A 27,325-nucleotide genomic window follows, 5' to 3' on the forward strand; every position below is an offset into this window, starting at 1 on the left:
GTTCTCTAGAGCTGCCTCAACAAAGAAGCACAGTCTGGGTGGCTTAAACAACAGAGATTTATTTTCTCATAGTTCTGGAGGCCAGAAGTCTGAGGTTGAGTCTTGGCAGGGTTGGCTTCTTCTGAGGGCTCTCTCTTTAGCTTGTAGATGGTCGCTTTCTCACTGTCTCTTCATATGGTCCTGTGTGTCCCGATCTCTCTTCTTATAAGGACACCAGTCATACTGGATTAGGGTCCACCTCAGTGACCTCATTTTACCTTAATTACCTCTTTAAAGACCTGTCTCCAAGTACTCAGTGGTACCAGAGGTTGGGAGACACAATTCAGTCCACACCAGCAGGGGTGACTGTCGTCGTAGCGGAGGGAGCACAGGCATTATATGCTGGTATCTGGGCTGATCTTCTTGGGCTGCACTCCTTTAGGGAAGGATGTGGAAGGTAGGCACCCTGCAGTCCAGAGGGGGTGGTTCAGCATGACCCTCGGAGGTGCTATCCACTCAGCACCCCAGGTGCTCCCCGACAGTCACAGGCACCTGAGCTAAAGAAAATCAGATCGGGAGAGTCCTAAAAGAAGCCGAGCATCAGGTAAACCAGAAGTTTAATAAAAGTGAAAAAAATTACAACACAGTGGGCTGAAAATGGGCTGCTTTAGAAGGTTTGATATGTTGGCCAGCATGACACGTGGACTCCATGTGGGTTCTGGGAGGTCACAGGATTGGTCCCTCACACCCCAAGATTCACTTCACTCCTTATCTTGTTCCCATGGGGGAGGCCTCTGTCTTCCTGGTGTAAGTTTTGACCAGGCTGGTTCTGAACTCCCTCGTCCTGTGAGGAAAGCTGCCTGAATCTGATCTTCACCCATGATGATGATGGTCATCTGCATCATTTTCTTAGGTCCACATCCCCATCCCAGGTTCTGAGGTTGGCAGCAGGTGAAAGCCCATTTTGTGGAGGATTAAGAGCTTTGGGAATGCTGGCGTCCCCTGCATGCCCAGGAAGTGACAGCCACAGCTCCCAGGGTCTCCTGGCTCCGCCGCAAATGCTTCTGAATCCTGCATGCCCATCTCTCTTGCAAAGTGCTCAGGGATGCAGAATGCCTGGGTGCTGGCGACAAGCGGGGTCCAAGAGTCTGCACAGAAAGGAGCCCTGCGGGGCCCAGGCCTCCCTGGTGGCCACCTTGAGCCTGACCAGTTAGGAGGTACTGCTCCTCCTCCGGGGGTGGAGGGCTTTCCTTTTGGCGATGTCCTCCTCTGTGTCACTCTCACAATTCCTCTGGAAGAGAGAAAAAAGAGAGACCCAGGGCAAGAGGGTCAGAAGGTGCCAGGAATGGGGTCGTGCTGGGCAACCTGAGCTGATACACCTGGGTCACGGGCCTGTAAACCAGGGAGATGGACATTGAAGGGAAGCCTGTTGCTCTGTCCAGAGACCAGGGGTGGGGAGGGACCTGAAATGGGGCCAGACCAACTGCCTTGAGACCGCCTTCCCAGGAGGAAGGAATACAGGCAGAGCAGAGCATCTAGGGAAAATCGGGTACCAGAAGAGGCCAAATTATAATAATAAGGAAAATTATATCTGGTGTCCTTTGTGGCCGCCACATAGTCAAGAGCACTTGGATAGCTGGTCTGTGGGCTGGTGGGTCTCCTGAACTCTGCCTAGAGAGAATGGGGGAGGGATAGCCACAGGGATCTCCCCAAACTCTGACGGCCACCTCACCCCCTCTTCTTTGACTGGCTTAAGCTGCACCTTTAGCCAGCCCTGCCATGTAGTCTTTCCAGGGAAATGGCTTCCGTGCTCCATTTTTATGAAAGAGAAAAAGAGTAAAGTGCAGTCCATCAGCTCCTACATGGCTAAGCCAGAGTGGAGCAGCTACCCTGGTGGTCACCGTGCCTTTTTCATTCACGCCACATGCATCTAATTAAATTATTAAAACTATTAAACAAAGTCCTAATTCAGAAAGACTTAATGCAAGTCATAAAAAAAAATCTATTGTCAGATGTTCAATTTTAATGCTTCCTAAACAAAAGGACGTATCTTTTTTCCTTTTCTTTTCTTTTCTTTTTTTTTTTTTTAAGGAAAATGCCTTTTGGAAAACTGAATAATAGATGTCTGGAACCCATTCCTTTTTTTTTTTTTTTAATTCTTTGGCCACGCCATGCAGCATGCAGGGATCTTAATTCCCTGACCAGGGATCGAACCCGGGGCCCCTGCAGTGGAAGCGCAGAGTCCTAACCACGGGACCACCAGGGAAGTCCCCTGGGACTCATTCCTTTTCCACGTGTAGGGTGAGCCATTGAGCTGATATCAGGTGCTGACTGTTTGAGTAAAAAGAGGACTATTTTAAATGTTTGCACAAGGACAAAAATTAGGAAAGAGTTTTATACGCTTTTTAATTACTCTCTGTTCCTCTTTCCCAATGGCCAGCACTGTATCAGGGCAACTCGGCCTGAAAGGCATGCCCGCTGTCAGCCATGTGCCTATCCAGGGCCCTCTCTTCTTCCTCTGGCCTGACGCAGCTGGAGATCCAAGGTCAAGATCAACTTTAGCCAAATACATCCTGGACCAAGCCCGGCTATAACAATAAAAATAACTCAAGCTCTGCTGAATAGAAACTTTTCAGCATGAGTCAGAGCCATACAATACAAAACAAAGCTGGAGAACAGTCTGCTTGTGATTAACAGGGATTTTCAGAGGGAGCAAGTCCAGTCCCCTTTTACAGCAGATGAGGAAGGCAGCCAGAGAAGGGACATGGCTTGGCCAAAGCCACACAGTTGTTTTGGGTCTCTGGAGCCATAAATCCTCAAGTTCCGGACAAGAGTGAGAATCAAGAAGAGCTCAGGCTGGTGGGGGGAGCACAGGGGCTGTGCCAGGTCCTGCGATGCAGCCTAAGTGCTGTGCGCCCCGAGGCTGCCCAGGGCTGACAGCCCATTCACCTCAGGCTGCCACCTTCCAGCCTCTTCCTGAGCAGGCAGTCACCTTCTGTCCTGACCTGTGCCATCCTAGACACTCCTGGGGCCCTCACCACACTCAGTGAGCAGTGGGGAGGGTCTGTCAGGGAACCTCGACCAGCTGCAATACTAACACTGCATTTCGTAGCACCAGCACTGCATTTTACAGTCTACAAGAGGATTTTAAACAACAATAATAGCTGCTAATAAGTATTGAGCACTTAAAATGCCAGGCTCTAAGAATATGTCATCATTTAATCCTCATGACTACCCTGTGAGGGAGGAACTATTGTTAACCCCATTTTACAAATGATGACATTTTGGCACAGAGAGGTTAAGTAATTTCCTCAAGGTCACACAGTAAGTGGAAGATTTGAATCCTAGCAGTCTGGCTCCAGAGGCCATGCTCTTGACTACTATATTACATTGTAAGTCTCTCATTTTAGATGTACGTAAAACTGCAACAAGCTAATCAAATACAAGATATCATCTAAATATTATTGTTTTTATTATTACTGGCAATCTAAAGCAAAACAGAAATGGAAAAATCGGCAAATGAATGTAAAGCTTTCATTCTAAAGCAGATCCTTGGGTTGTCAGGAATTGATTTTGGATTGCCCTCGGTAGTCTCATTGTCCAGTGTTCCCACGGTCCCTGGCAGGCTACAGGTCCTCAGGGGAAGGCTGGGGCTGTGGAGTGGCAACAGCAGTCCCTTTGAAAGCCCACTGGGAAAGGATTCGAGGTCCTCCAGAGGCTCATGCTGCCCCCTTGGAGCGCCCCCTCCCAGCACTACCCCAGTGGTCCCCACTGAACACAGATCACAGTGCAGAGCCTGCCAGAAATAGTTAAGCCCCACCTCCTCTCCCCAGCTCCAGGCCACACCCAGAATTCCACCCAATCAGAGGGCACTGCATTTACCCACCAGGTCCTCATTCTGCCTCAGCTGCACCTTCTTCATCAGGGAGCGGGTGAGGTGGTTACAGAAGGAGACGATGCTGAAGGAGAGCTGAGGGAGGGAGAGGAGAGGAACCGCCAGGTGAGAATGTGCACCGAGACCCTGGAGGGAACCAGGAGCCCACCTGGGCCCCCCGCCCCCACCCCTAAGCCCTGACCCACCTTCCACCGCCTGCGGACATACTGCTTCTTGAAGTTCTCCAGGTTGACCAGGGACTCCCTGCGCACCAGGGCTTGCTGGTTGTCCACAGGCTGGGAAACAAAGCAGAGCATGGCGGCTGACGCTGGGCTTCGGACGGCAGCAGGACCCCTGACCACACGCCATCCTTAGCCTGACCCCGGGACCTCCCTGCTGGGCAGGGCATGCAGAGGAACCTCACGCTGAGGGCAACGGCTCCAGAAGTCTCAGCTGTTCCGGAGGTGCCCTCGGCACCCCTGCGCTATTATTACCACAGGCAGATGTGCACGCTGGCTGGGCTGGAGGCTCAGCCCCTACCTCTCCGAAGGGGAAGAGCAGGAGGCAGGCAGATCCTTCAACCATGGGTCACTCTGGGGAAGGGTTATCGTACAGCAGCCCAGGATGCCCACTGTGCACTGGGCCAGTTCTGGGCCTAGCAAAATGGATGCCTCAGATGGGGCATTAGTACTCCATTCAAAAATAAATGTAAGGAAATAGGGGCTTTGATGGGGGTCGAGAGGAGATGGGATGTGTAGTTGCCTTTCACTGCTTGGCAGTCAAGGCTTAGCTGAAACCCTAACTTCTCCAAGAAACCTGGCATGGCTTCTCTGAGCCTCAGTTTTCTCATCTGTAATATGGGGATAATAAATAACATTGTGTCACAGGGTTGTTTAGGATTAAGTAAATGTGGGATGTAAAGTGCTTAGCTTAGAGCTGCTCAATAAATAGTAATATATTATTGATAGCCTTCCTGTCTTCTCCATTCCATCTTTTTATAAATTATTTTATTTTTATAATAGCTTTATTGTGATGTAATTGATATTCAAAAAAAACTGGACATATTTAATGGACTCCAATGTGAGGAGTCCATTCCCTCATGAATTCTTGCCTCTTCATAAAACAAGGTTTTCCTAGATTGAGAAATCAAGAGATGGGTTTCAGGGATTCTGTGAACCTCCTGAAATGGTCTTCAAATTTTAGTGCATAAACTTGTACATGAATGTTCATAGCAGCATTATTCATAATAGACAAAAAGTGGACAGGACCTAAATGCGCATCAACTGATGAATGGACAAACAAAATGTGGTATATCCATTCAATGGAAGAACTGAATGGAAAATCCATTCATGGAAAGAATGAAGTACTAATACATAGTACAACATGGATAAACCTTGAAAACAGTATAATAAGTGAAAGACGCCAGACACAAGAGGCCACATATTGTATGATTCTAATTACATAAAATGTCCAGAATAGGCAAATCCACAGAGACAGAAAGTAGATTAGTAGTTGCCAGGGCTGGAAAGAGGGGAGAATGGGGAATGACTCTCTGTGAAAGGGTGTGAAGTTTCTTTCTGGGGTGATGAAAATGTCCTGTAATTAGATAGTAATGATGGTTGTATAACCTTGTGAATATACTAAAAAGCACTGAATTGTACACTTTCAAATGGTGAATTTTATAGTAGGTGAATTATAGCTCAATTAAAAAAAAAAAACTTAGTGTATAGGTACAGACACACACTTCCTCTGAGAAGAGTCAATAGCTTCCAGTGATTCTTAAAGGACTCCGCGACCTCAGGAAATGAACTGCCCGGGGCGATCCATAAGGTCCCATCCAGTTCTATTCTTCTCTCTGCTCTGACAGCCTCCTCACAGCAGTGCCTCCTCTGGCACCTCAGTGACCGCTGAGTGAGGTCACTCATTGATTCCTGATGCTGGCCTTGTCTCCTAACCACACTGCAAGCACACCTCCATGCCTGTTTATTTTTCATCATGGCGCCAGGTGCCAGTGGAAGCCAGTGCATATGGCCGGCCCACACTGCTCTGGACCTGACATCTTCTGGCAGGAGGCCCTTTCCCTGTTTACCCAATCTCCCTCCTCCAGGACGGCCTCTGTGTGTTTCAAAGCCCAATTCAAACATGACCTCTTCCAGGATAACTTCCAAGAAACACTGTCTCTCCCTCCCAACATGACCAAAACATGTGTGCTCCTTTATTACACTTAGCACCTCTCTCGGTCAGCTCTGCAGTGGAGTCAGCCCACTAGTGAACAACAACAGGAAGAATTTCCTTCATGTTTTTGTCAGTGTTTCCTCACTACCCACTCCTGATCCAGAGCATAAGACAGTGGGCGCTGAAGAGCTGTACAGATAAACTGTTCCCCTGAGCTGCTGCAGAATCAAACCAGAACGAAGTCCCAGGACCTGCTTATTCCACTGGTGAGAGGCCCAGGCACCTGGATCAGCCCAGCCATGAGACCACGGAAGGGTGTCATGACCCCATGACTCCCCACAGCTCTGCCTGGGAATCAGCAAGGTGAGAGGCAGAGTCCTGGGGAGGTCAGGGAGCAGGGAGGAGAGTGCACGCAACCTTGACACAGAGGGGAGACGAGAGAGCCAGGGGCTATTCACTCCCCCAAAATGGGACACGGTGGTTTGGGCCAAAGAGTGCAGGAGGGGAGAGAGGAGGAAAAGGAGGAAGGCACAGAGGAGAGAGAAGAGAAAAGGATGGGGGCTCTGAGGGGACCATCAGGCCATGCCCTGCTCTCCCAGCTCTTTCCTTAACTACCTCTCATCTCCTCCGCAAGCCCAGTCCTGGGTTTAGGTCCCACCTGGAAGAGAGATGCAAAAGAGGGCAGAGGGCAACTGATCTGTGCTGAGCCGGCCTTTTCCTGGCATCAAAACCTTCCAGCAGGGCTTCCCTGGTGGCGCAGTGGTTGAGAATCTGCCTGCTAATGCAGGGGACACGGGTTCGAGCCCTGGTCTGGGAGGATCCCACATGCCGCGGAGCAACTGGGCCCGTGAGCCACAATTACTGAGCCTGCACGTCTGGAGCCTGTGCTCCGCAACAAGAGAGGCCACGATAGTGAGAGGCCCGTGCACCGCGATGAAGAGTGGCCCCTGCTCGCCTCAACTAGAGAAAGCCCTCGCACAGAAACGAAGACCCAACACAGCCAAAAATAGATAAATAAATAAATAAATTGAAAAGCAGGATTTGATAAAATATAATGTAATTTAGAAAAAAGAAAAAAAAAAACCTTCCATCAGCTTCTGGGCACTCTCAATAGAACCCAACAAGCTCACCAAGAACCCCAAGGCCTGTATCATCTGGGTCCTTCTGTAACCTTTCTCCCCATCTCCTTCCTGTCCCTGTGGCTTTCATTGCATGGGTCTGCTTGCTGGTCCAGGAACCCAAGGTCTCCAGGTCTTACTGTATTTACTTTGCCATTTTGTTCAGGTCTTTGCTCAAATGTCACCTCCTCAGGAGGCCTTCCTTGACCACCCTATATAAAATAGCACCCAGCTGCCCCATGCAACTCACTGTGCCTCTGCCCCAGTTCTTCATAGCACCTGTCACTACCTGACATTTTATTCCATATTTATTCATTTGTTGTTAATTCCACTTCCCCATACCTCTCAGCAACTAGTTTCTCCTTCCCAGGGTGACTGGCATCCTGCCTTCCCAGCCCACAGAACATTTCTACCTCTAACTTCACAAATGTCTGCTATTCACCTTCGAGTTGAACCCTTGCAAGGGACACTCTTGCACTTCACTTGGAGAGTTTGATGAGCTGGAATTAGTAGACTCTGGGAGTGAAGGGACCTCTTTTTGTCTACTTACTGATTGGCACCCTTGTGAGGAGAGAGATGGCTAAACCCCACGTATGGAAGGTTGACAGGCAGGCTAGGGGAATCCTGTGAGAATCCCATCTTCCAACTGGTCCAGCAGTGCCAGCCACTGAGCAGAGATGCCCAACTAAAATATCACATCGGACCATTCCCAGAGGCCGTTCATGGGAGGTGATGCAGTTACTTCTAGGGCCCTGTCTATATGCTACACAAAACAGCATGAACTCTGAGGAAGAGGCCATAAACCTGTCAGGCTGGCCTTTCCCAATCAATGGGCCTTGTTGGTTGCTAAGAGGCTCACCAAGCACTGACACTGTCATCTAGGCATGAAGGCAGAGAGACATAAATTCTGCAGTGAAATCAGTTCCCAGAAGGAATGTGGCACCAACACTTTGGATTAAATTCAGGGTGTGAGGGGCAACAGAGTTTGTTCCGCCTTCTCCTGACCCTCCCCTTTCTGCAAACAAACAATGCCCACCTTCCAGCCTTGTGGTCCTTCAGCGATACCAGAGACTGTGGGCGATTTTGACCAGGCTCCTAGGAGCATGTTTGGTGTCTCAGAAAAATGTTGGGAAGGGAGAAAAGAAGACAGAACGCTGTGGCTAAAGTCAGGTTTTGTTCACGCAGATGCAAGTGTCTCTGAAAAAGTCCATCGGGGAGAGCTAGGCAGCACCGACATCCACAGAGCAGGGAGATGAAGCAGCAGCCATCCTCCCAGGCATAAAGACAGACCCTGGCTTTCCAGAAGAGGCACTCCAAAGACTTTGTCTAAATACCAGGCCTCCATAAAAAGAAACGAAATTGAGTTATCTGTAGTGAGGTGGATGGACCTAGAGTCTGTCATACAGAGTGAAGTAAGTCAGAAAGAGAAAAACAAATACCGTATGCTAACGCATATATATGGAATCTAAAAAAAAATGGTACTGATGAACCTAGTTGCAGGGCAGGAATAAAGAGGTAGACACAGAGAATGGACTTGAGGACATGGGGTGGGAGGGCGAAGCTGGGGTGAAGTGAGAGTAGCATCGACATATATACACTACCGAAAGTAAAGTAGTTGGCTGCTGGGAAGCAGCAGCACAGCACAGGGAGATGGGCTCGGTGCTATGCGGTGACCCAGAGGGGTGGGATAGGGAGGATGGGAGGGAGACGCAAGAGGGAGGGGGTATGCCAACATGTGTATGCATATGGCTGATTCACTTTGTTGGGCAACAGAAACTAACACAATATCGTGAAGCAATTATACTCCAATAAAGATCTATTAAAAAAATAAAATAAAATCATAAATAAATGAATACCAGGCCTCCTCTACAAACTGCCAACAGTTTGCAACTTTTCAAACCTCCATCTGAGTCACTACTCCAGCCCCATCCTCCACTGAATGCCATGGACACCTGAGCACCCACTTTCCTCTCCTGCCCAGGACTGTCTCTCTGAGCCTCGCTCCTTCATCTCCCTTAGTGGCATCTCTCTGTAGGTGGCATCTCCACCTCTTCCTTTTGCTGGCTGTTTTGCTGGCTAGAGCCTGGGCCCTGCTGGCCTTACCTCCCTGTTTAACCAGGAAAGGAGCACGTGAGGCTTATAGGGGCCTGAGTCTCCACCTCCTTATGCATGGGTGGGGAGAGCTGCAGAGAGGCTGTGTTCCTGCAGGTTGTCCCTACATTGAACAAGCCAATGGAAAGAGGTAAGAATGTCCCTTTCCTTGCCTGACCCGGCCTTACTTTTCTGAGTTAGGTCTCAGCATGGATACACTCTTCACTTTTAATCTTCTCTCCGGGACCTTCAGTTTTCTGAGCAAGTTTTCATCCCCAGGAAAAGCTTCAAAAGCTCTCCCTCCTGTACTGAAGAGACTTGAGAGACATAACATCCCACTGCCACGTGTGGTCTGTGTTTGGATCCTGATTTGAACAAACCGAGTATAACAGGACACCCTTAAGAAAAGCAGGGGCATGTGACTCCAGAATGTGTATCCAGATGATAATAAGTAATTATTCTTGATTTTGTCAGGTGTGATAATGGCACAGTGGTCATAGTAAAAAGAAACTCCCTATCAGAGATTCCTGCTGAAGAATTTATGAGGTAAGTCAGTCTGAAGTTTGCTTTAAATTACTTCAAAGCTGGGTAATAGGTATGTGGAATTCACTCTGCCATTCTCAATATTTTGTGCAAGTTTTGAAAATCCCCCATAATAAAAAGTTAAAAACAGAAAGTCTCCCTCTTCTAAATCTCTGTAATCTCTTCACCTTTAATCTCCATTTGACAGCTCCAGGTTCCTGACACCAAGCTGGGCTCATCCCCAGCCCTCCAAATTCTGCCTGGTACCTTCCCCACAAGGCTACAGCTTGGAGGGGAGTGTTGGGGGCAAGACCTCCCCCCCAAGAATGTTTCTGCCCTCTGCCACCCCTTTTACCCTTCCTCAGTCAGAGTTCGTCTCCCTCCTGTTTTCTGGAATATTAGGTACCCCTGTTTTCTCACTCACCATGGCCTTCCTCACCTCCCAGTTGGTTGGGGCCCCATCTGTCCCAGACACTGAGTCTTTTATTCAGGGGTTGTCTTGTCCTTATCTGTCACCTCCCTCCAGAGCCAGAGCACAGTCAGTGTTTGTTCAATGAACTGGCCTCTTCTGCTCCTCAAATATGCCCACTGCTGGGTCTCCTCTCCAGGGCAAATAATCTTCTCCACAGGCCAAGAGTTTCACAGACAAAGCAGAAAAGGCCATTCAGTTCCACAGACATGTACAGAGGCTGCCAGTGGGGGTGGGAGCTGAGCACCCAGCGCCCTCCCACCAGGGCCCACAGCACCGCCTGATGGAGTGAGGTGGGAAGTCGCCACCTTCAAGATCACCTGGAGAGGTGGGTGGGTGGTACGGGGAAGGGGTTCACAGAGGAGACTCTGGCTTCTCCTACCATTATTACTCTGCTCCATCCCTTCACTGCCAGCATCCTGCATCTGCAGAATCACCGGTTACCACGTTATCACGCCATCTCCACCCTTCCCCACGCAAAAGGGTAATCGTGTGCAGCATGCCTCTGCCTCAGAGCAGGGACAGACTGCTGCCTTCTCCAGGCGCCGACTCTCCAGCCTCCTTGGGAATCGCTATTCAGGAAGATGTCACACGCTCACCCTGCCCTCCCCAGGATGGCATTTGCCCAGAGCACAGAGGCTGACCTTTCCTTCACAGCCTGGTGAATGAAAGGATCCTCTGTGACGGTAGATGGGCCGGCCCACAGAGCGGCGCCCCCCAGGTCTTCGTCCGTCTAGGTACCAACGAAACACCCCATCCCGTCACCATCGGCCCTGCCCTGCCCTGTCCTTGATGTCTCTGTTAAAATGCCAGCTGTGGGCGTGTGGGGAGGAATCCAGCAGGTCCTCTGGCTGGGCATTCCACAGGCTTCCTTGGGCTCCCCTTGGCATCAGGTTCTGCTGCCAAAGGGTGATGGGAGTTGGACCAGCCAGGTGACAGAGGAAGGTCACAATCTCCTCTGATTTCCCTGAAAGACTTGGGGGGCATTTTTCACTTCACTTCACTTTGTCTTTGGAAACTCAGTACATAAAAGAGTCTGTTCATAAAACATCTAAATGACAAGTTGTTACCCACGACTGGACATGAACACAGAGAAGACGATTCCACTACTGTGAGGAAAACCACTTAGGGTTCTGACCCCAGCTCTGGGGCTGACTAGCTGGGGGACTCTAGACAAATCCTGTCCTGTAAAATCCTGTAAAAAGAGGGTGTCAGGTAGCTCACGTCTGAGGGCCCCCCAGTACGGACGGTGTGAAGCTGATGCCAGGATTCTAAAATAACCACTTCTCTCTCCCTTCTCCCAGTCTCCCTAATTCAAATCATCATCCACATCTTACTACTTTATTGCATTTTATTTCGACCTTCACAAGAAAGTTTGCCCTGAGTTGCTCAATCAGGGGCTTCCTTTCCTTAGGAAACCTGTTGACTTGGCCAAAGGGACCTTTAATCTTTGCAGTGCCTTATGCCAAATGGGTACATCATGTCCCGTAACAGGGCAGGAAAGTTCTTGGAGAGCTCGTAGATGGGTCTTTTGTATCAGTTCTTCCAGACAGGGTTTAGGGAACAGGGCTTTGCCATCTTCCATGGATTCCAAGATGCACATTTTTGGATCTCTGAAATCAGGACTTAACTCCCAAACAATGGCATCATATCCTTACTGTCGGTCTTAAGTGAAGGCAGGTGTTCCGGAAGATGACCACACTGATTCTGCCAGCCATTGGGGCCACCCAGCCTCAAACCGTTTGACGTTAGATTCTCTGCTCGAGGTTCTTCTTCTTTGTTGTTGTTGTTGTTTTGTTTATTCACCTGTTTTGAGGTTCTTTTGGATCCCACTGACTGTGCAAATGCAGAAAGCAAACCTGCACGAGTACCACGGACCTGGGACTCCTATTCTCAGTGGAGGATTTTTCCATCCCTCTACCCAGTGTCAAGGTTGAGACACACACGTTCCCTTGCCTCCCCTTCCTGCCTGGTGGCTTTATTTCCCATCTACCCTTTCAGTGAGGGTGTCCCAGCTTTGTATGTGGAGTCTCCTATTGGACTTCCCATCTTGGGCTTTTTTTTTTCTTTATTTTGGGGTCATAAAATAATGATGCATTTACATTTGATGAAAATATGCTTTCTTATAGTTGATGAAAAAAGTTTCTGTTACAAATATTATATATGATATTTGAAGTGATCCAGCAGGCAAATAGAATTAGAGGTAGGATTTTAAAGAAATGGTTTCATGGGATCACAACCTCATGCCTCATCCTAAACCACTCCCCATCTGTGCTGCTCACTGGGCATCCCTGCCCCCGCCAGCACGTCAGGCCATTGATTGCCTGGCACCCATCATGGCTCCCCATGACTCTTGGGATGAAGGCAGAGCTCTTTAATACGGCAAAGCCCTGCTGGTCCTGTCTTAGCTCCAGCCACATCCACACCATACTCTATTCTCTCCCCTCCAGCTTTCTTTCTGTCTGAGCAATTTCAGCTCCCAGGCCCCCTCCCAGCACAGAGCCCTGGCATGACAGCTCTGTGGGAGCACTACCTTCTCCCTGGTTTGCTTAGCTGATCTCAGCTCCAGCATCACCACCTCAGGGATGCCTTCCCTGCCTAGATCATCCCCCACTGCAGGCTCCTGCAGTGCTGCATCCTTCTCTTTCATTGCATAGGTCCCAGCTGCAGTTCTACCTTTGTAGAATGTTCTTGATGAATGTTGGAATCGTTACTGGACTGCAAATTTCGTGAAGGCAGGAAACATGCCTCTTTTCATTCAACATTGTATCCCTGGGGCCAGGCTGAATGCCTGGCAGTAGATAGGTGCTTAAAAATTCTTTGTGAGTGCATAGATGGATGCATCTTGGTGTAACCTGCCCCACAGCAGAGAGGTAAACTCTTGGAGACTGGGGCAGTTAGGGGAAGCAGAAGAAGCAACAGACATCATCAGAAGGTCTCCACTTTTGCCACTATTGTGACCTTGGGCAAATCACATCCTCTCTGTTTCCTCAGCTCCAAATTGGGAATGACACCTACCCCACCTATCTGACAGGGGGGTTTTGTGAGTCTGTGAAGGCACTTTGAAATGATACGATCTGTTCCCTCACCCCCAAGCTTCTAGCACAGCACTGGGCCCACACTCCACACTCTTTCTCTGTGAGCTAGTTGGCTGGCCCCTCCTCCGGGAAGAGGCAGACAAGATGATCCAGTCCTCAGGGAGGGGTGCGCACAGCTTGAGGTCAGGAAGGGAGCACTGAGCCTTGGGCTCCCCAGTCTTAATGTCCACCCTCTTCAGACCTTAGGGACATGAGAAAAGGAATCTGCTTGTTGAGTCCTTTCTGGCCTTCATTCCCAACATGAGATTGGAGCCCTTAGCCAGAGGCGGGAAGTGGAGAAGGGCGAGACGCTGCCCCTTCCCTCCTATTCTGCAGGTGCTCTTCAGACAGGGACACAGCTGGATGGGAACGATAAACTGCGCGCCTTCTAGGACACACTTCTTAGGACAATTGCCTGAAGGTATAAGGCTTCCACCTGACTTGGCAAAATACATGAAAATGCTTACTTTACCGCTGGGATCTGAACTTTAATATTAACATGGATTTTTACAGTAAAGCCTATTTCTTCCCATATACTTCATCTTAAGAGTCGGGCATCCTGGGTTTCTGTTTCATCTGTATCAACTAGCTATGAATGAACCTAAGTCATTTTCCCTCTGGAGGTCAATTTCCTCTTCAGTTCCATGGAAATGACAGTAACAACAATAATAATACCACCTACCTTCCTGTCTCACAGGTTCCTTTAAGGATCAAAGCCATAAATGCTTGGTAAGTGAAAAGTCAATATAAATGAAAGGTAATCTTTTCTCTGTGCATTCAGAATCCCTCCTTCAGCAGCAGGAAAGCACCAAGCCATCTGACTGTTATCCCTAGTTAACTAGAATATTACCCAAGACCTGCAATCTATAAGGCGGGAAGCGAGAATGTGAACAAATCCATTATCACAAATCAGTTATCAAGTATCTCTCCAGGGCCAGCCGTCCTCCCTCTGTAGGAGGGTACACTGAGGGGTGTTCATCCTCAATCATTTTAACAGCTTAGCTGCCTTGCCAGCCACCCTCCCAGAAAACCAGGCTGGTGAGAGGAGGTACAGAACGGATAACTAGCTAGCCCCTCCGCGATTCTGAATTGCGGGAAGGGGGTGGAAGGCTATGCTACAGACACACACCCCTGCAGGAGAATTCTAGTCGATGCCCCGGCAGGGCAGTTGGGAACAGGCTTCAGCAAACCATCCAGGATGCATTACTGACTCGATTCTGGTGCTCAGAGCTTCAAGCTGGCCTAGACATCCTTACTGCGTGATCTGTTGAGCAGCTCCCCTAGGCACTCACTGGAGTCCTGGCAACACATGGAGCTGGGGCTGTCCATGCTCCCACTCTCCAGCTGGAAGCCGCCCACCAGTTCCTGGAGCCACTGTAAGTCTGCCAAGAGCTCCTGCCCCAGGGCTTCAAACTGCGCCTGCAGATGGTCCAGTTTCCTGGCTGTGCTCCTGAGGCGGGACCCCGTGGCCCGGATGTCCTCTCGCAGGAGCTTCTTCGAGGACTGTACTTTGCGGAACTCGTACCTGAGCTGGGACAGGTCGTGCTGGGCTCTCTCACTCTCCTCCCGGTACCAAGCCTCCTTCTCATTGTAGATGGAGACCAAGGTCTCCACATCGTCCTGGATGGTGTCACGGGCCCCCGCCAGGGCCCGGCATCCCTGGTCCATCCGAGCCACGTCCTCAACCACACAGGCAAAACGCTCGAAGTTGACATAGGTGTTGTCGGGGGGCATGCTTGAGTGGCATTTGAGGGTGTACTCTCTCAGGCGCTCGGTCTTCAGCTGGGCGGGCTCTGCCTTGCGCTGTTCAGGGGTTCTGATCACTCCTTTGGACTAGGGGGTGTTTAGACAGAAGGGCCAGAGTTACTTGGACGTCTGCTCCAAGGGCAGTCCAAGGTGCAGGCAGACGGCACACGAGCAGCCTCTTTGCATTCACTGCATGCGCCAGGCTACGGGCGGACCAGGGCGGAACGATCACCCACACAGACCGTAAGAAAGGTCAGGTCGAGGAGGACGGGTGCTGCCTGCACACTCATTTCAGGGCAGGGTGGTCCACGGCCATTAGAGAGGGTCTCCACACGCATAGCATTTAAGGGTGCTCGCACAGACAAGCAGGCTAGAGCCAAGATTCTGCAGGCATCCACTCAAGGGCGGAAGCATACGAGGCCATGGCTGATGGGGGGAAGCTGGGGGCTTCTCTCCCTCATGGCCAGTGGGCTCCCTGGGCCTTGGCAACACTCGGCAAGCTGAGCTAGGAGGCAGCCCACCAGACTCCCTAGCTCTGTGGTCTGGGCCCAAACCTGGAGGGCCCCTGGCCTTCCCCATCCTTCAACAAGCAGATGAACCTGGCCTTCTCCAGAGCACTCCAGCCCTCCCTGCCCTCCATCTCCCGTGAGCCTCTGCCCCTTCTCATCTGCACCCTCAGATCATCCTCGCCAGCTCTCCCATTTAACAATTTCAGTGAATGGGAAGTCTGGTGACATCCCTGGGAGCACACATCTCATCAGTCAGCAGAACTAGGGCCAGAATCCCACTCTCCTGATTCCTATCCTGCCAAAGTGCTTTTCACTGGCACTTTACTGTGCCTAGACTGCAAGGCCCTCTGAAAACCCAGCAGCTGGAAGCCCAGTTACAAGGCGAGTTAGGCAGGGAGTCACCTTTGTGTCCCCACCCTCCCCAGAGAGAATGGAACTGCCCTAAGGAGTGGCTGCCTCTCTCTCCCAGCAGGCCTCCCCCTCAGAGCCCCATTCCCTGAAGTCTCCAGGGGCCTGAGGAAGCCAGTGACCTGTTTGAGTGTCACCCTTTACTCAGAACTTCAAAAGTCAGAAACAAGGACCCCTGGTTACAAAGTTGAGGTTTTTAACTGTCATCGATCTCTCTCTACAACTGAGGAGTCCTGATTTCTGCTTTGAGAATGACAGTGACATGTCCTCTGACAAAGAACCCTTTGTAAGATGGGCCCAAAGAACAAGGAGTTCAACTGACATGTGTGAAGGTTTCATTTCATAAGTCACCTGAACACGTGCAATAGAAACTTAAACTTGTAGACCTATTTGAACAAGCCCAGACCCTTGGAAGCCCCCAACTAGCTTTCGTCTGTGCTTGAGGGTCAGTGTTTCAAGCAAAGGCCTTTCCATAGGTCGCCTGCATCCGGCCGCCCCAGGCAGCCCTGGCGACAGAGCAGGGACCTGCTCACTGGAACTCATCACTGTGCCCTTACCGTGATCCAGGGGTGTCTGAGAGCCTCTTGGATCGTGAGCCGTTTCCTGCAACGAGGATCAGAAAACAATGATCCATGAGAAGCTGAGAGCAACAGTCTCCATTCTCACTCTTCCTAGACCTCCTTTTTGGCATTCTTCAACCACTGCCATCAAACTAGAATAATAAGGGATGCAGAGGGGGCTGCATTCTCTGCATTCCAGAGAAAGTGGTCCAGGAAGACACCTCAATAAAATGACATCACATAAACCCTCATCTTTGGTCCCAGAGTTGAAGGGGCCAACACCACACTATAGGAGAGTCATAAATGCTCTCCACTGCAAAACCTTTGGTCTCTGTTTTTCTGTTTGCCTCCCAGGTCCACTCTCTGTCCTTCCCTGCTCTGTACCCACGTAGGGTGACCCCACCTAGCACTGATCTTCAATAGGGAAATTGGGCCCCTGCACTTTAGAGGACCCCGCTCTGCCTCTCTCTAAAATCTGTGGGACCAAGAGGATATGGTCTTCTAAAGTCTGTGGACCTTACCCCTGCCTCATCTAGGCCGTGCTCTGGGCACCCAGCACCCTACAAGTCCTTGCCCATCTCCTTCTTTGATCGCACAGCCACGGGGCTCACGCTGGGCCCTGCAGAAGGCGTGGGATTAGCAGGTCTCCCATTCTCCCACTGTTCTGACCCCTCTGGGCCCACTTCTACCCACTCCCATCCTGAACTGACTTGAAAACCCTGCCACTTTCCTTTTTGAATCCTAGTTCCAGGTGCCTTTGGGACAGACTGCAAAAGATAACGAGCCCTAGAGAAACCCAGGCTGACTTCACACACACACACACACACACACACACACACACACAGAGTTATTTGCATTTCAGCAGGAGAAGAAACCAGAACGACTTGAGGAAACAAGATGAATGCCAAGTCTTGACCAGTCCACACTCCTCAGCACCTGCCCAGATTAGACCACAATGGTCGATGATAGCCCATGGCAAAGCAGGGACAGACGGACACGTCTCTGGGAGAGGTGGCAGGAGAGGGTCAGTACCTGAGAAGCCAGTGCCCTTCTCAGTCCTCTTACCGGGTCTCTTTAACCAGAAGCTTCCGAATGAAGTCCTTGGCCAGCTCGCTGGTCTGGCTGAAGAACTCCTCACCAAAGTTGTAACTCACTGCTGTGATATTTGCCAGTGTGTCCTGCTTCGTGTCTCCCAGAAAAGGGGATGCTCCACTGAGGCTGGGCACACAGAGAGGAAACACGTGACTGTGGGAAAGTAGATGAAAGCGGGGGTGACGGACTCAGGGAACCCTGACTCGTACTGCTGCGTGGGCACGGGAGGCTCCCCGCAACCCTGCTGCCCCCTCTGGGGGGGGCCAGTCAGCAACTTTTCAAATGAGTCCAATTCAATACACTTTATGGAGCCCCTGCGACAGAGGGAAGTACCTGTGATACAGAGAAACCGTGTCTTCAAGGGACTCGAAAGAGGAGGGGAGACAAACAGAGAGCCCTGGCTCTTCATAATCCCCAGCAGAGCACAGAATAAAATAGAAGGCCAGACAAAGGGCTGGGGGAGCACAGGACGGAGGGGAGGTCCAGAGCAGGCTTCATGGGAGAGCTGACATTTGCATCAGTTGTGTCCTGAAGAATGAAGAGGTTGTCAGCAGTCACAGAAGGAGCTGGAGGGTCTTCTAGGCTAAGGGAGCAGCTTGAGCAAAGCCTGAGAGGTGTGGCAATAGATGGGCTGTTAGGGACCGGAAGGGTGAGTGATGTTCCCCTGCAGGGTTTGTGGGGAATGTGTTGTTCAAATAGTGACTCCTGAATCTACTGTCTCCTGACGCATATTCCAGATGTGCCGTTGTCCCAGAGGTCCCTGTGCCCTACCCTAACCCTCCACGCGCTCCCTGCCTTGATTAATGATGTCACTTCATGAACGTACCCAAGCTAGAAACACAGCAGTCATCTTTGACTCTTCCTCCCATTCCCTCACCATTTCTATTGGTTCCATTTCCTAAATACCTCTTAAAGGTCATCCCTACCTCCACTGACACTTCCTTGGGATAGTGAAAGCAAGGTACCCTGGAAAAAAATCTGATATTTCAATCCTGGATTTGAATCCCAGCTCTGTCACTCATGTATGAACCTAGGAGAGTTACTCAACCTCTCTGAGCTGCAGTTTCCTCATCTGTAAACTGAAGAAAAGTCTCCACCTCACATGACTGTCGTGAATAAATATATATAAAATGTTGAAGAATAAATATATATAGACTGTTCCGTGCAATCCTGGCCCATACTAAGAACTCTGGAATTGATGGCCATTATTATTGTCATTGTTAGCACACAAAGAACCCTCTATGACTCCCTGTTTTCTATAGAATCACATCTAAACTGCTGAGCAAGGCATCAGAAGTTGGTCCACACGCTCCATATATTTCACCGCACTTACCAAGCTCACTGCTCCCTTCCTCGGCTGGGACAGCCCTTCCTTCCCTTTCCACCAGGAGAATTCATCTCATTCCTTCTAGCCCAGTTCAAATCAATCTCTCTCACTTCTCTGTCTCCCCCTCCCCTTCTCCCATTAAACCTTCTGCAGTCCCAGCAAACCAGTGGCTCTCCCATCTGTGTCTCACAAAGCCATGTTCATACCTAAAGGATAACCTTGGTCCCCCTGGGTAAGAGTTCGCTGTCCGGTGTCTCCCACACACACAGGGAGCTCCAGGCAAGTGGGACAGATTCTCCTTCACGTAGTATCCTGAGTGCCTGGCACAGTGCCCACCATGGAGCAGGCAGTCAATAACCTGTACAGAATTCAATGAGCTACAAGAAGATTGTGTGCCCTGGAGACACTGGAATTCCACACTCTTTTAATATGGAAACCAGAGTTCTGAAGATATCAAGGTGTCAAGAGTCAACATCTGAATATTCTGGCTCTAATCTGGAACTATACAGCAATGCAGCAAATTCTCTCTCTCTGCAAATTCCTCCTTCAGATTCCTCCAGGGCTTTTAAAAAAATACTGATGCCCAGACCCCACTCCTAGCGATTCTGATTTCATAGATCTGGAGGGGGGCCTGGGCCACAGTAGATATTGAAAGGTCTGATGTGCAGCCAGGGTTGAAACCCTCTGCTGCAGCTCGGGGGACAGGATGGGCGGGGCAGGGGGGGTTGTCTATCACATCGCACAGAGCTCCCAGTCCAAGGGGAGTCAGAGGGACGCTTTACAGGGATGTTGAGAGAGTTGAGTGCTGGTGCCCCATCCTTCATCCCCTCTGGCTGTGGGCTGCCTCTTACCCAGAGTGCCATAAAAATACCATTTTCCAGGAGTGCTGTGAGAGGAAACAGTTGGGAAGTACGGATGAAATGAACACCAACTAATCAGCCGTGTCTGTGTCTGAGCAGTGCCGGGAAGTTTGCACGTCGGCTTATTTAACCCTCACAACACACCCGTGGCAGGAAGTTTGTGATTCCTACTTTTCTGATGAGAAAAACAGGCCCAGAGATTAAGTCTCTGCCCCAGGCCACAGAGATGGAAAGTGACAGGTCCACTACCCGATGCAGGAAATCTCTGCTTAAGCACTTAATACTTCAGAGACAGGAAAGAGAGACTCTGGGGAAAAGGGAAGAGAGAAAATATGAGAGCAAAAGGGATCTCGAGAAAGGCAGGGGAAAAGGCAGAGAAAGAAGAGGCAGGGTCAGGAAGGGCATGGCAGCTTGAGGGCTGTCCCCAAGGCTTTGGAGTGAAAACTGACATTTTCACAGGAAACCTGGGTCTGGGGGAGGCTGAGCGGTGGATCCCCGACCACAGGAGGGATGCAGACACAGGATGGAGGGCTGCAGGCTGCTCTCCTGGGTTCCTGCCCAACCCCAAGCCCAGGGTCAAATGTATGAAATGGAGCTGAGAGCACTTAGCCTCAGGTTTGCTGTGTGGCTCTAACACATCTAGTCACGGTGGGCACTCAGGAAATGTCAGTCTGTCTGTCAGCCTGCCCCCTCTCATCCCTCCCGCTCCCCCTGGATCTGAGCCGGGTCAGAGCCCCGGGATCAGTAATACTCACAGGATGTAGGTGATGACTCCGATGCTCCTGTAAAACAAAGAACAGTCAGGTCAGGGCTGCGTGGCTGTCGGCCCAGACCAGCGAGGGACTCCCCACACGGTTCTGAGGGCCCTTGCACGGCAGCCCCTAGATGCCATCTCAAGTCCCACGCCCCTCCCCACTCCGCTCTTCAGCAGCAGCCTGGGACTTGTTTGGAGTCATCAAGCTCTGGACGTTGAGTCCAAGGACCCAGGTTCAAGATCAGACTCCTGGCACATGCAGGCTGCGATGATCACCTCTGAGCCTCTTTCTCCTCTTAAAATGAGGATAATGATAACTACCTCACAGGACCACTGGGAGGATTTTAGAAAACCACGTGATCAAGCTGCTTAGCCAACTGTAAAGCATGGTTCACATGAAATGAGCCCCATCTGTGCAGAGAATCCATCACTGCAGTTATCCCCCCGGCCCAGCACAGCACCTAGAACATAAGAGGCTCCCGGTGATCACTTGCTTGACTGATGGAATGAGCTACTGTCACTACCATCTTTATCGTGGCTGCAGCAGGCCTCGGGTGAGCCTGCACCTCCAGCCTCACCTCTCCCCTTGTTCTCTGCCTCGGCCGTGTGCTAACTGGCCGCAGGTCCAGCACACCCAGAGCAGCCAGAGGCTCTGAAAGTTCAGTGTGAAGGAAGAGGTTTTCACGGTCAAGGGGGATGTCAGCCAGAGCCGGGGTCTGGGCCACCTGGGCGGCCTGTACAACTTACCACATGTCAGCCTCCAGGCCCAGGGGCTCATAGTTCACAATTTCTGGAGCTGAAAGAAGCCATGTTGAAGAGTCAGCAGGGGTATGAAAATGAAAAGAGATGATCGTAAGGAATTTTAGGGAATTGGGTGCCAAATGTCTCCATCCTAAATCCTCACTAAGGAAAATCAGAGAGGCAGATGGGGTTAATCTGGGTCTAAGGATTTTGAGGAAGGGAGTTGCCTTTTATCCTGATAGTGAGGAAGACGGGACAAAGGGACTCCTGGAAAAGGAAGAGGAGGGTGGGGAGAGGAACATGCAGGAGGGGACAACAGGGCCTAGAACAAAGCCTGCTTTAGAACTCTCTGCTGGAAACCAGTCAAGTCAGCGCTGGAAGGTGATGGAGGAGAAAAGGAGGCAGAGAGGGAATCCACACTCCTCTGAGTCTGTCTGAAAGAGGGCAACTCCCACCTGAGGAGCAGGAGGACATTCTGGTGGCCACTGAGGTGAGGAGCCTGAGGTGCCCGAGGGGCATCCAGAGGAAGATGTCCAGGAACAGGCTGGGTATTGCAGGTGGGGGTGGCGTGGACCAGAGCCATCACACAGGCGGAAACAGGAGCCGTGCGAATGCTGCCATGACCAGGAGAAGGTGCAGAGTCTAGGAAAGAAGACTCTACCCGGGACAGAAGAGGACCAAATGGTGCCTGGTGATCAAGCCCATAAGCCCCGGAAAGCAAGTGTTGAATTTCACACTCACTGCAGTGCCCAGAGAGTGCTGAGTGTGGGCAGTGGAGATAAGGGTGCAGACGTCTCTTTAAAAAAGCTTGGTGATGAAATAGAGAAGAAAGAGAGGATGATAACTAGAGAAGGGAGAGGGATTGAGACTTTTTAATCACGAATGGAAAAAGGTGGGGAAGGGCTTCCCTGGTGGTGCAGTGGTTGAGAGTCTGCCCGCTAATGCAGGGGACACGGGTTCGAGCCCTGGTCTGGGAGGATCCCACATGCCGCGGAGCAACTAGGCCCGTGAGCCACAACTACTGAGCCTGCGCATCTGGAGCCTGTGCTCCGCAACAAGAGAGGCCGCGATAGTGAGAGGCCCGCGCACCGTGATGAAGAGTGGCCCCCGCTTGCCGCAACTGGAGAAAGCCCTTGCACAGCAACGAAGACCCAACACAGCCAAAAATAAATAAATAATAATTTAAAAAAAAGAAAGAAAGAAAAAGGTGGGGAGTGGGAAAGGCTAACTTTGTTCATCTAGAATAATATCAAAACCTCTGCATCTATAGGATGTGCCCCCCATCCCACCCTCCCAGATGCAGGGAACCACTCTCCTGGCTTACTTTTCAGCTTCCTAAAAATGATGCCATACTGCATGTGATCTACTGTCACTTGACTTTTTTTCCCCACTCAACATGATGCTTCTAGCATTCACTGAATGTTCATCCATGGTTTTTCATCTTCACTGCTATATAATAGTCCATTGTGTGACTATAGATCATCTTCTAGTCATTCTCTTGGTGATCATTTGGATGGTTTCCACTTCTTTTATTCTTTTATTATATTATTATCTTTTATGGGAAAAACATTGCTATGAAATTTTTTGTACCTGTCTCCTGAGACCCACATGAAAGACTTTCTCTAGGACAGTGATATTCAAAGTGCAGTCTGCAGGCAAACAGTCTGCAGACTGTCACTGGTCCTGACAAGATATGTACAGAAATTGACAGTAAGCATTTAGAGACTTGCATAGCAATTTGACATTGCTGGGACACTCAAACTGTGATCACTTTTCTAGGAATTTATTTTTATTGTATCTTACTGAACAAGCAGTCCAGGATAGACTTTTTTTTTCAAGTGGTTCACCATAGAGAGTTTGAGGAGCACAACTCACTTTCTTTTTTTTTTTTTTTTTTTAATGGTTTGTGAAGTTTTGTGCTGGAGATTTCTTTTTTTTTTTAATTTTATTTATTTATTTATTTATTTATGGCTGTGTTGGGTCTTCGTTTCTGTGCGAGGGCTTTCTCTAGTTGCAGCAAGTGGGGGCCACTCTTCATCGCGGTGCGCGGGCCTCTCACTATCGCGGCCTCTCTTGTTGCGGAGCACAGGCTCCAGATGCGCAGGCTCAGTAATTGTGGCTCACGGGCCCAGCTGCTCCGCGGCATGTGGGATCTTCCCAGACCAGGGCTCGAACCCGTGTCCCCTGCATTGGCAGGCAGATTCTCAACCACTGCGCCACCAGGGAAGCCCACAACTCACTTTCTAGTGCTCATCTGCTCGATATACATACACACTCATTTCTGTCCTTCAGGTGCTTTTGTTTGTCCATTTTCATCTGTGTTTTTCATCTTTTCTTGTCTTTTTTTTTAAAATCGCTTTTTGTTAGTTTTCTTATTGTTTTTTTCCCCAACTTCTATTTTTGTAATGGCTACCCCTGAGACTTTACTATGAATATCAAATAAATTCTAACATAAATCAATATTTTGACCCTCCTCTAACAATACAAGAAACTTAGAACACTAATTTCAAGTACTCTGTCCTAGCTAACATTATTTTCTTCAGTTTCTAGTTCTTTTTTTCAATCCTACAATTAAAGCTTCATCATCACCATCATCGTTATCATTATTTAGGAAAGAAAATAATTATATTTGCCTAATGTTTTACTGATTTCTTTGCTCCTATTACTGCTTGCATTGAGAACTCCCTTCAGAGTCATCTTCCTTAATTCAGAAGTATATCTTTTAGAAGTTTCACTAATGAAGGTCTGCTGGAGGTTAACTGTTTTTATTGTTTTGTCTTTTTTGTTGTTGTTCTTTTTTGTTTTTGCTTTTTTTCTGAATCTCTTACCTTCATTCTTGAAATATAGTTTCTCCACAGTTATGGGGTTTTTATTTTTCCTCAGCTCTTTGGAGATTATATTCTATTGGACATTGGTTTCCATTGTTGTTTTGAGAAGTATGCTGTCAGTCCAGTTATTGGTTTTTGTTTGTTTATTTTTGTTTTTTGTAGGTAACCTGTCTTTTCTCTCTGGCTGATTTTTAAGATCGTCTCTTTGTATCTGGTGCCCTATACTTTAACTATAATGTGTCTAGGTATAGAGTTTTTTTCTGATTGATATACATTGTCCTTTCTGTATCTGGGGATGCATGTTTTTACATTAGTTCTGAAAATTCTCAGCCATTCTATTCAGATATTGCTCCTGTATTGTCTTTATTCCCTTGTCCGGGAATCCAAATAGACCTATGTTAGGTTTCTTATTTTAAACTTATTTCACTTATCCTCTCTTTAATATTTCTATATCTTTGTCACTCTGTGGTATTCTAGCTGATTTTTTCCAGCTCAGTCTTCCAATTCTTTAATTCTCTCCTCAGCTGTGTATAATCTGCTGTTTGCCCCATCCACTGAGTTTTAAATTTCAATGAGTATATACTGAATTTCTTAAAGTTCTATCTGGTTCTTTTAAAAATTTGCCTGGTCATTTTTGAGTCTCTTGTTGCCTGCTCATTCTTGTGAGTCTACCTGTTATTCCTATATACATTCCATTTATTTTATAGTCAACATCTGATAATTTTAATATCCTACATCCTTGAACATCTAAATCTTGCTAGTCTCTGATAAATGCTGATATGTATACTTGCCTTTAGGAGAGGTCCTCCTATTGAATATTCTTGTTGCTCACAGCTCCAGTTCTACGTTCATTTCACTCGATTTTCAAGGTAGGACAAGTGATGCTGAAGGACTTACTACATTTAAAGATTTATCTTACTTCCTATGAGTCCAGAATTGCATGAAAAATAATATTTTTCTCAAGCATCCAGTTTTGTAGTGAGAGGACCTTTTGGAAGACCTGGTCCACCACACTCCCAGAAGCTGACACTTCTTAACCCTGGTCTCAGGTTAAAATTTCAAAGAATGGTGGGAATAGGGAAGAGTGGTTACAACCTGTGTTCAGAGATCTTGGGAAAAGGAAGTCATCATAATTTGGTCAGGGGCTTAGAGAAACCACCCTATATATCTGTAAGGTGCAAATAAGACCAGTTCTGGGCTGGAGCTGTGTCACACTGGCTCACAAGAGTCAACTGTGTGCATCTTTGCCCAACTCTGAATTCAGTGACAACATGTTGGTAGGTTGAAATTGGCAGATGCTATTCAACCTAATTAGAGTTGTATTCTGTTTTGTGTTGAGACCTGGTTGTTAGACATTTACCAGTATACCACTGGGAAAAACCCTCCACAGTCTGGCTCCGCCCATCAATATCCCACTGACACTGCCAGACCGTGTAAACCCTCTGATCCATCTAGAGTGGGCAGTGAATGGTCCCTGATAAATGCACTCATTCTGGCCCTTCACCCCTGCTGTTGTACCTCTGAACCCAGGACGTGCACCTCCTCTACCCTGGCTCCTTCCCGACCCCCCTTAGATCCTCACACACCCACAGCGCCAGCACTTTGTCCCTCACTGACTCAAGGCCAGGACTGATCCCACTGACCTTGTGAGAGTAGATATCTTGTCTGAACAGTCTTTCAGAGCTGTCTATATCACTCCCTTTACACTTAACAACATCCTGTCTCGTGTCACCTTTTCCAGGACTGCCCTGAATTTCTAGTTGAACCATTTATTATCATTCAACACTTGCTATGAACTTAAATAAACATGCATTTTTACCACATATGTGAATGGCGGGCAGCAACTGCTATCTTGGATGAAGTTTGAGACTAGACACCTGCACCCCAGGTTCAAGTTGGCCCTGCCACCAACTCACTGTGTGACCCTGGGTGTGCCAGTCTGAGTGTGGCTTCTTACCATCACTGTGTCCCCAGTACCTAATATCTGTCATATAGTAAGTGGAGAATAACCATTGGTTGACCTTAAGTCAAATCCCCTAGCTCTCCGAGTCCACATTTAAACCAGATCAGGTGATCTGAAAACATCCTTTCAGCACTCGTATTTGATGGTTTGATGTCTTGTTTCCAAAACTAAATTGTACGCTCCTTGAGGGCAAGGTCTTCTTATAGAGACAACGTGGTCTAATGGAAAGAGCACAGGCTTTGATGTTGGATGTATCTGTTTTTGAATCTCTGCTCTACCACCTACCGGTTGTTTTGCCTTAAACAAGGCACTTGATGGAGAAGACATTTTAAGTCTGCTTCATTAGATCCTATAAGGATTAATTTAGACAATGTCTGTAGAGCACCAGGCATAGTGCCTGGCACACAGCAAGGTTTCCCTGCCAGGGGGTCTGTGGGGCCTCTGCAGTTTCATTCCACAGTGGCTGCAGAGCTGGTATGTGTGGCCTGAAAATCTATCAGGGTGGATGTTCTGATGCATCCCATCTTCCTTTTTGATTAGACTGTGGTCAGAAGTTTGAGCTCCCAGGCTTTGAGGAGACCATTCCCTCCCTCCATCTCTAAGACCACTCCAACTCCCAAAGCAGAGAGGTGTTGGTTCTGAACTCTCATTCCTTTCCCCTCTGCAAAGCTGTTTCTTTATGACCATTGCCCCTCCCCCCAACCTGTGGTACAAGTCCCACCAGGCCTGGGCCAAGGCTGAGAGCCACAGAGGGAAGACAGAGCCGCCAGGGCTCTGCTGGAGCTGGGCCTCCTGTGCGTGAATGAAGGCCAGGCACACAGGAGAGGCAAGCAGGTGAATCTGGCATCTGGCAGATGATTTCCCTTCTGTTTTTCAGGAAATCAAAAGCTACTCCAGAAAAGGTTGAGTTTGTGGGAATGCAAGAAGGCGAGGTAATTTTAAATGTTCATAATCTCTTCTAAGAGCAGGCAGTGGATCCAGCTCTGGGAGGATTTAACTCTGCAAAGGCCTCTAGCCCCACCTGGCCTCTCACTGCCCCACTGGGCGCTCAAAGCCAGCACCTGGACCCTCATCCAGACGCCAATGAGACATTTCCTTCCCCACCCATTAGATTTCTAGGGGGTCTCCAAGGCATCATCTCTCAGCCCACAGGCCACAGTCCCAGACGCAGGGTTTGCTACTGGGATTTCTCTACCTCTTGATCCCAGATTCTCAGTTGGGAGAGAAACAGG

General features: G+C 49.1%; 1 protein-coding gene across 3 annotated transcripts in view; it reads right to left on the reverse strand.

Moving 5' to 3' along the window:
- Positions 1 to 1,087: 1,087 nt before the first annotated feature.
- Positions 1,088 to 27,325, reverse strand: part of DAPK2 (death associated protein kinase 2) — a 117,476-nt gene continuing 91,238 nt past the window's right edge. For all 3 annotated transcript variants that reach the window (XM_068553321.1, XM_068553330.1, XM_068553337.1), the window contains 7 exons: positions 21,309 to 21,357; positions 20,563 to 20,589; positions 17,594 to 17,746; positions 16,526 to 16,571; positions 4,060 to 4,149; positions 3,866 to 3,949; positions 1,088 to 1,270 (listed from right to left, as the gene is read on the reverse strand). In XM_068553321.1, the coding sequence (XP_068409422.1) occupies positions 1,190 to 1,270; positions 3,866 to 3,949; positions 4,060 to 4,149; positions 16,526 to 16,571; positions 17,594 to 17,746; positions 20,563 to 20,589; positions 21,309 to 21,357 (530 nt within the window). In that variant the 3' untranslated portion in view covers positions 1,088 to 1,189. The remainder of the gene's footprint in view (positions 1,271 to 3,865; positions 3,950 to 4,059; positions 4,150 to 16,525; positions 16,572 to 17,593; positions 17,747 to 20,562; positions 20,590 to 21,308; positions 21,358 to 27,325) is intronic.

Source organism: Eschrichtius robustus, chromosome 1 (genome assembly GCF_028021215.1).
Source record: "Eschrichtius robustus isolate mEscRob2 chromosome 1, mEscRob2.pri, whole genome shotgun sequence".
Lineage (NCBI taxonomy): Eukaryota > Metazoa > Chordata > Mammalia > Artiodactyla > Eschrichtiidae > Eschrichtius > Eschrichtius robustus.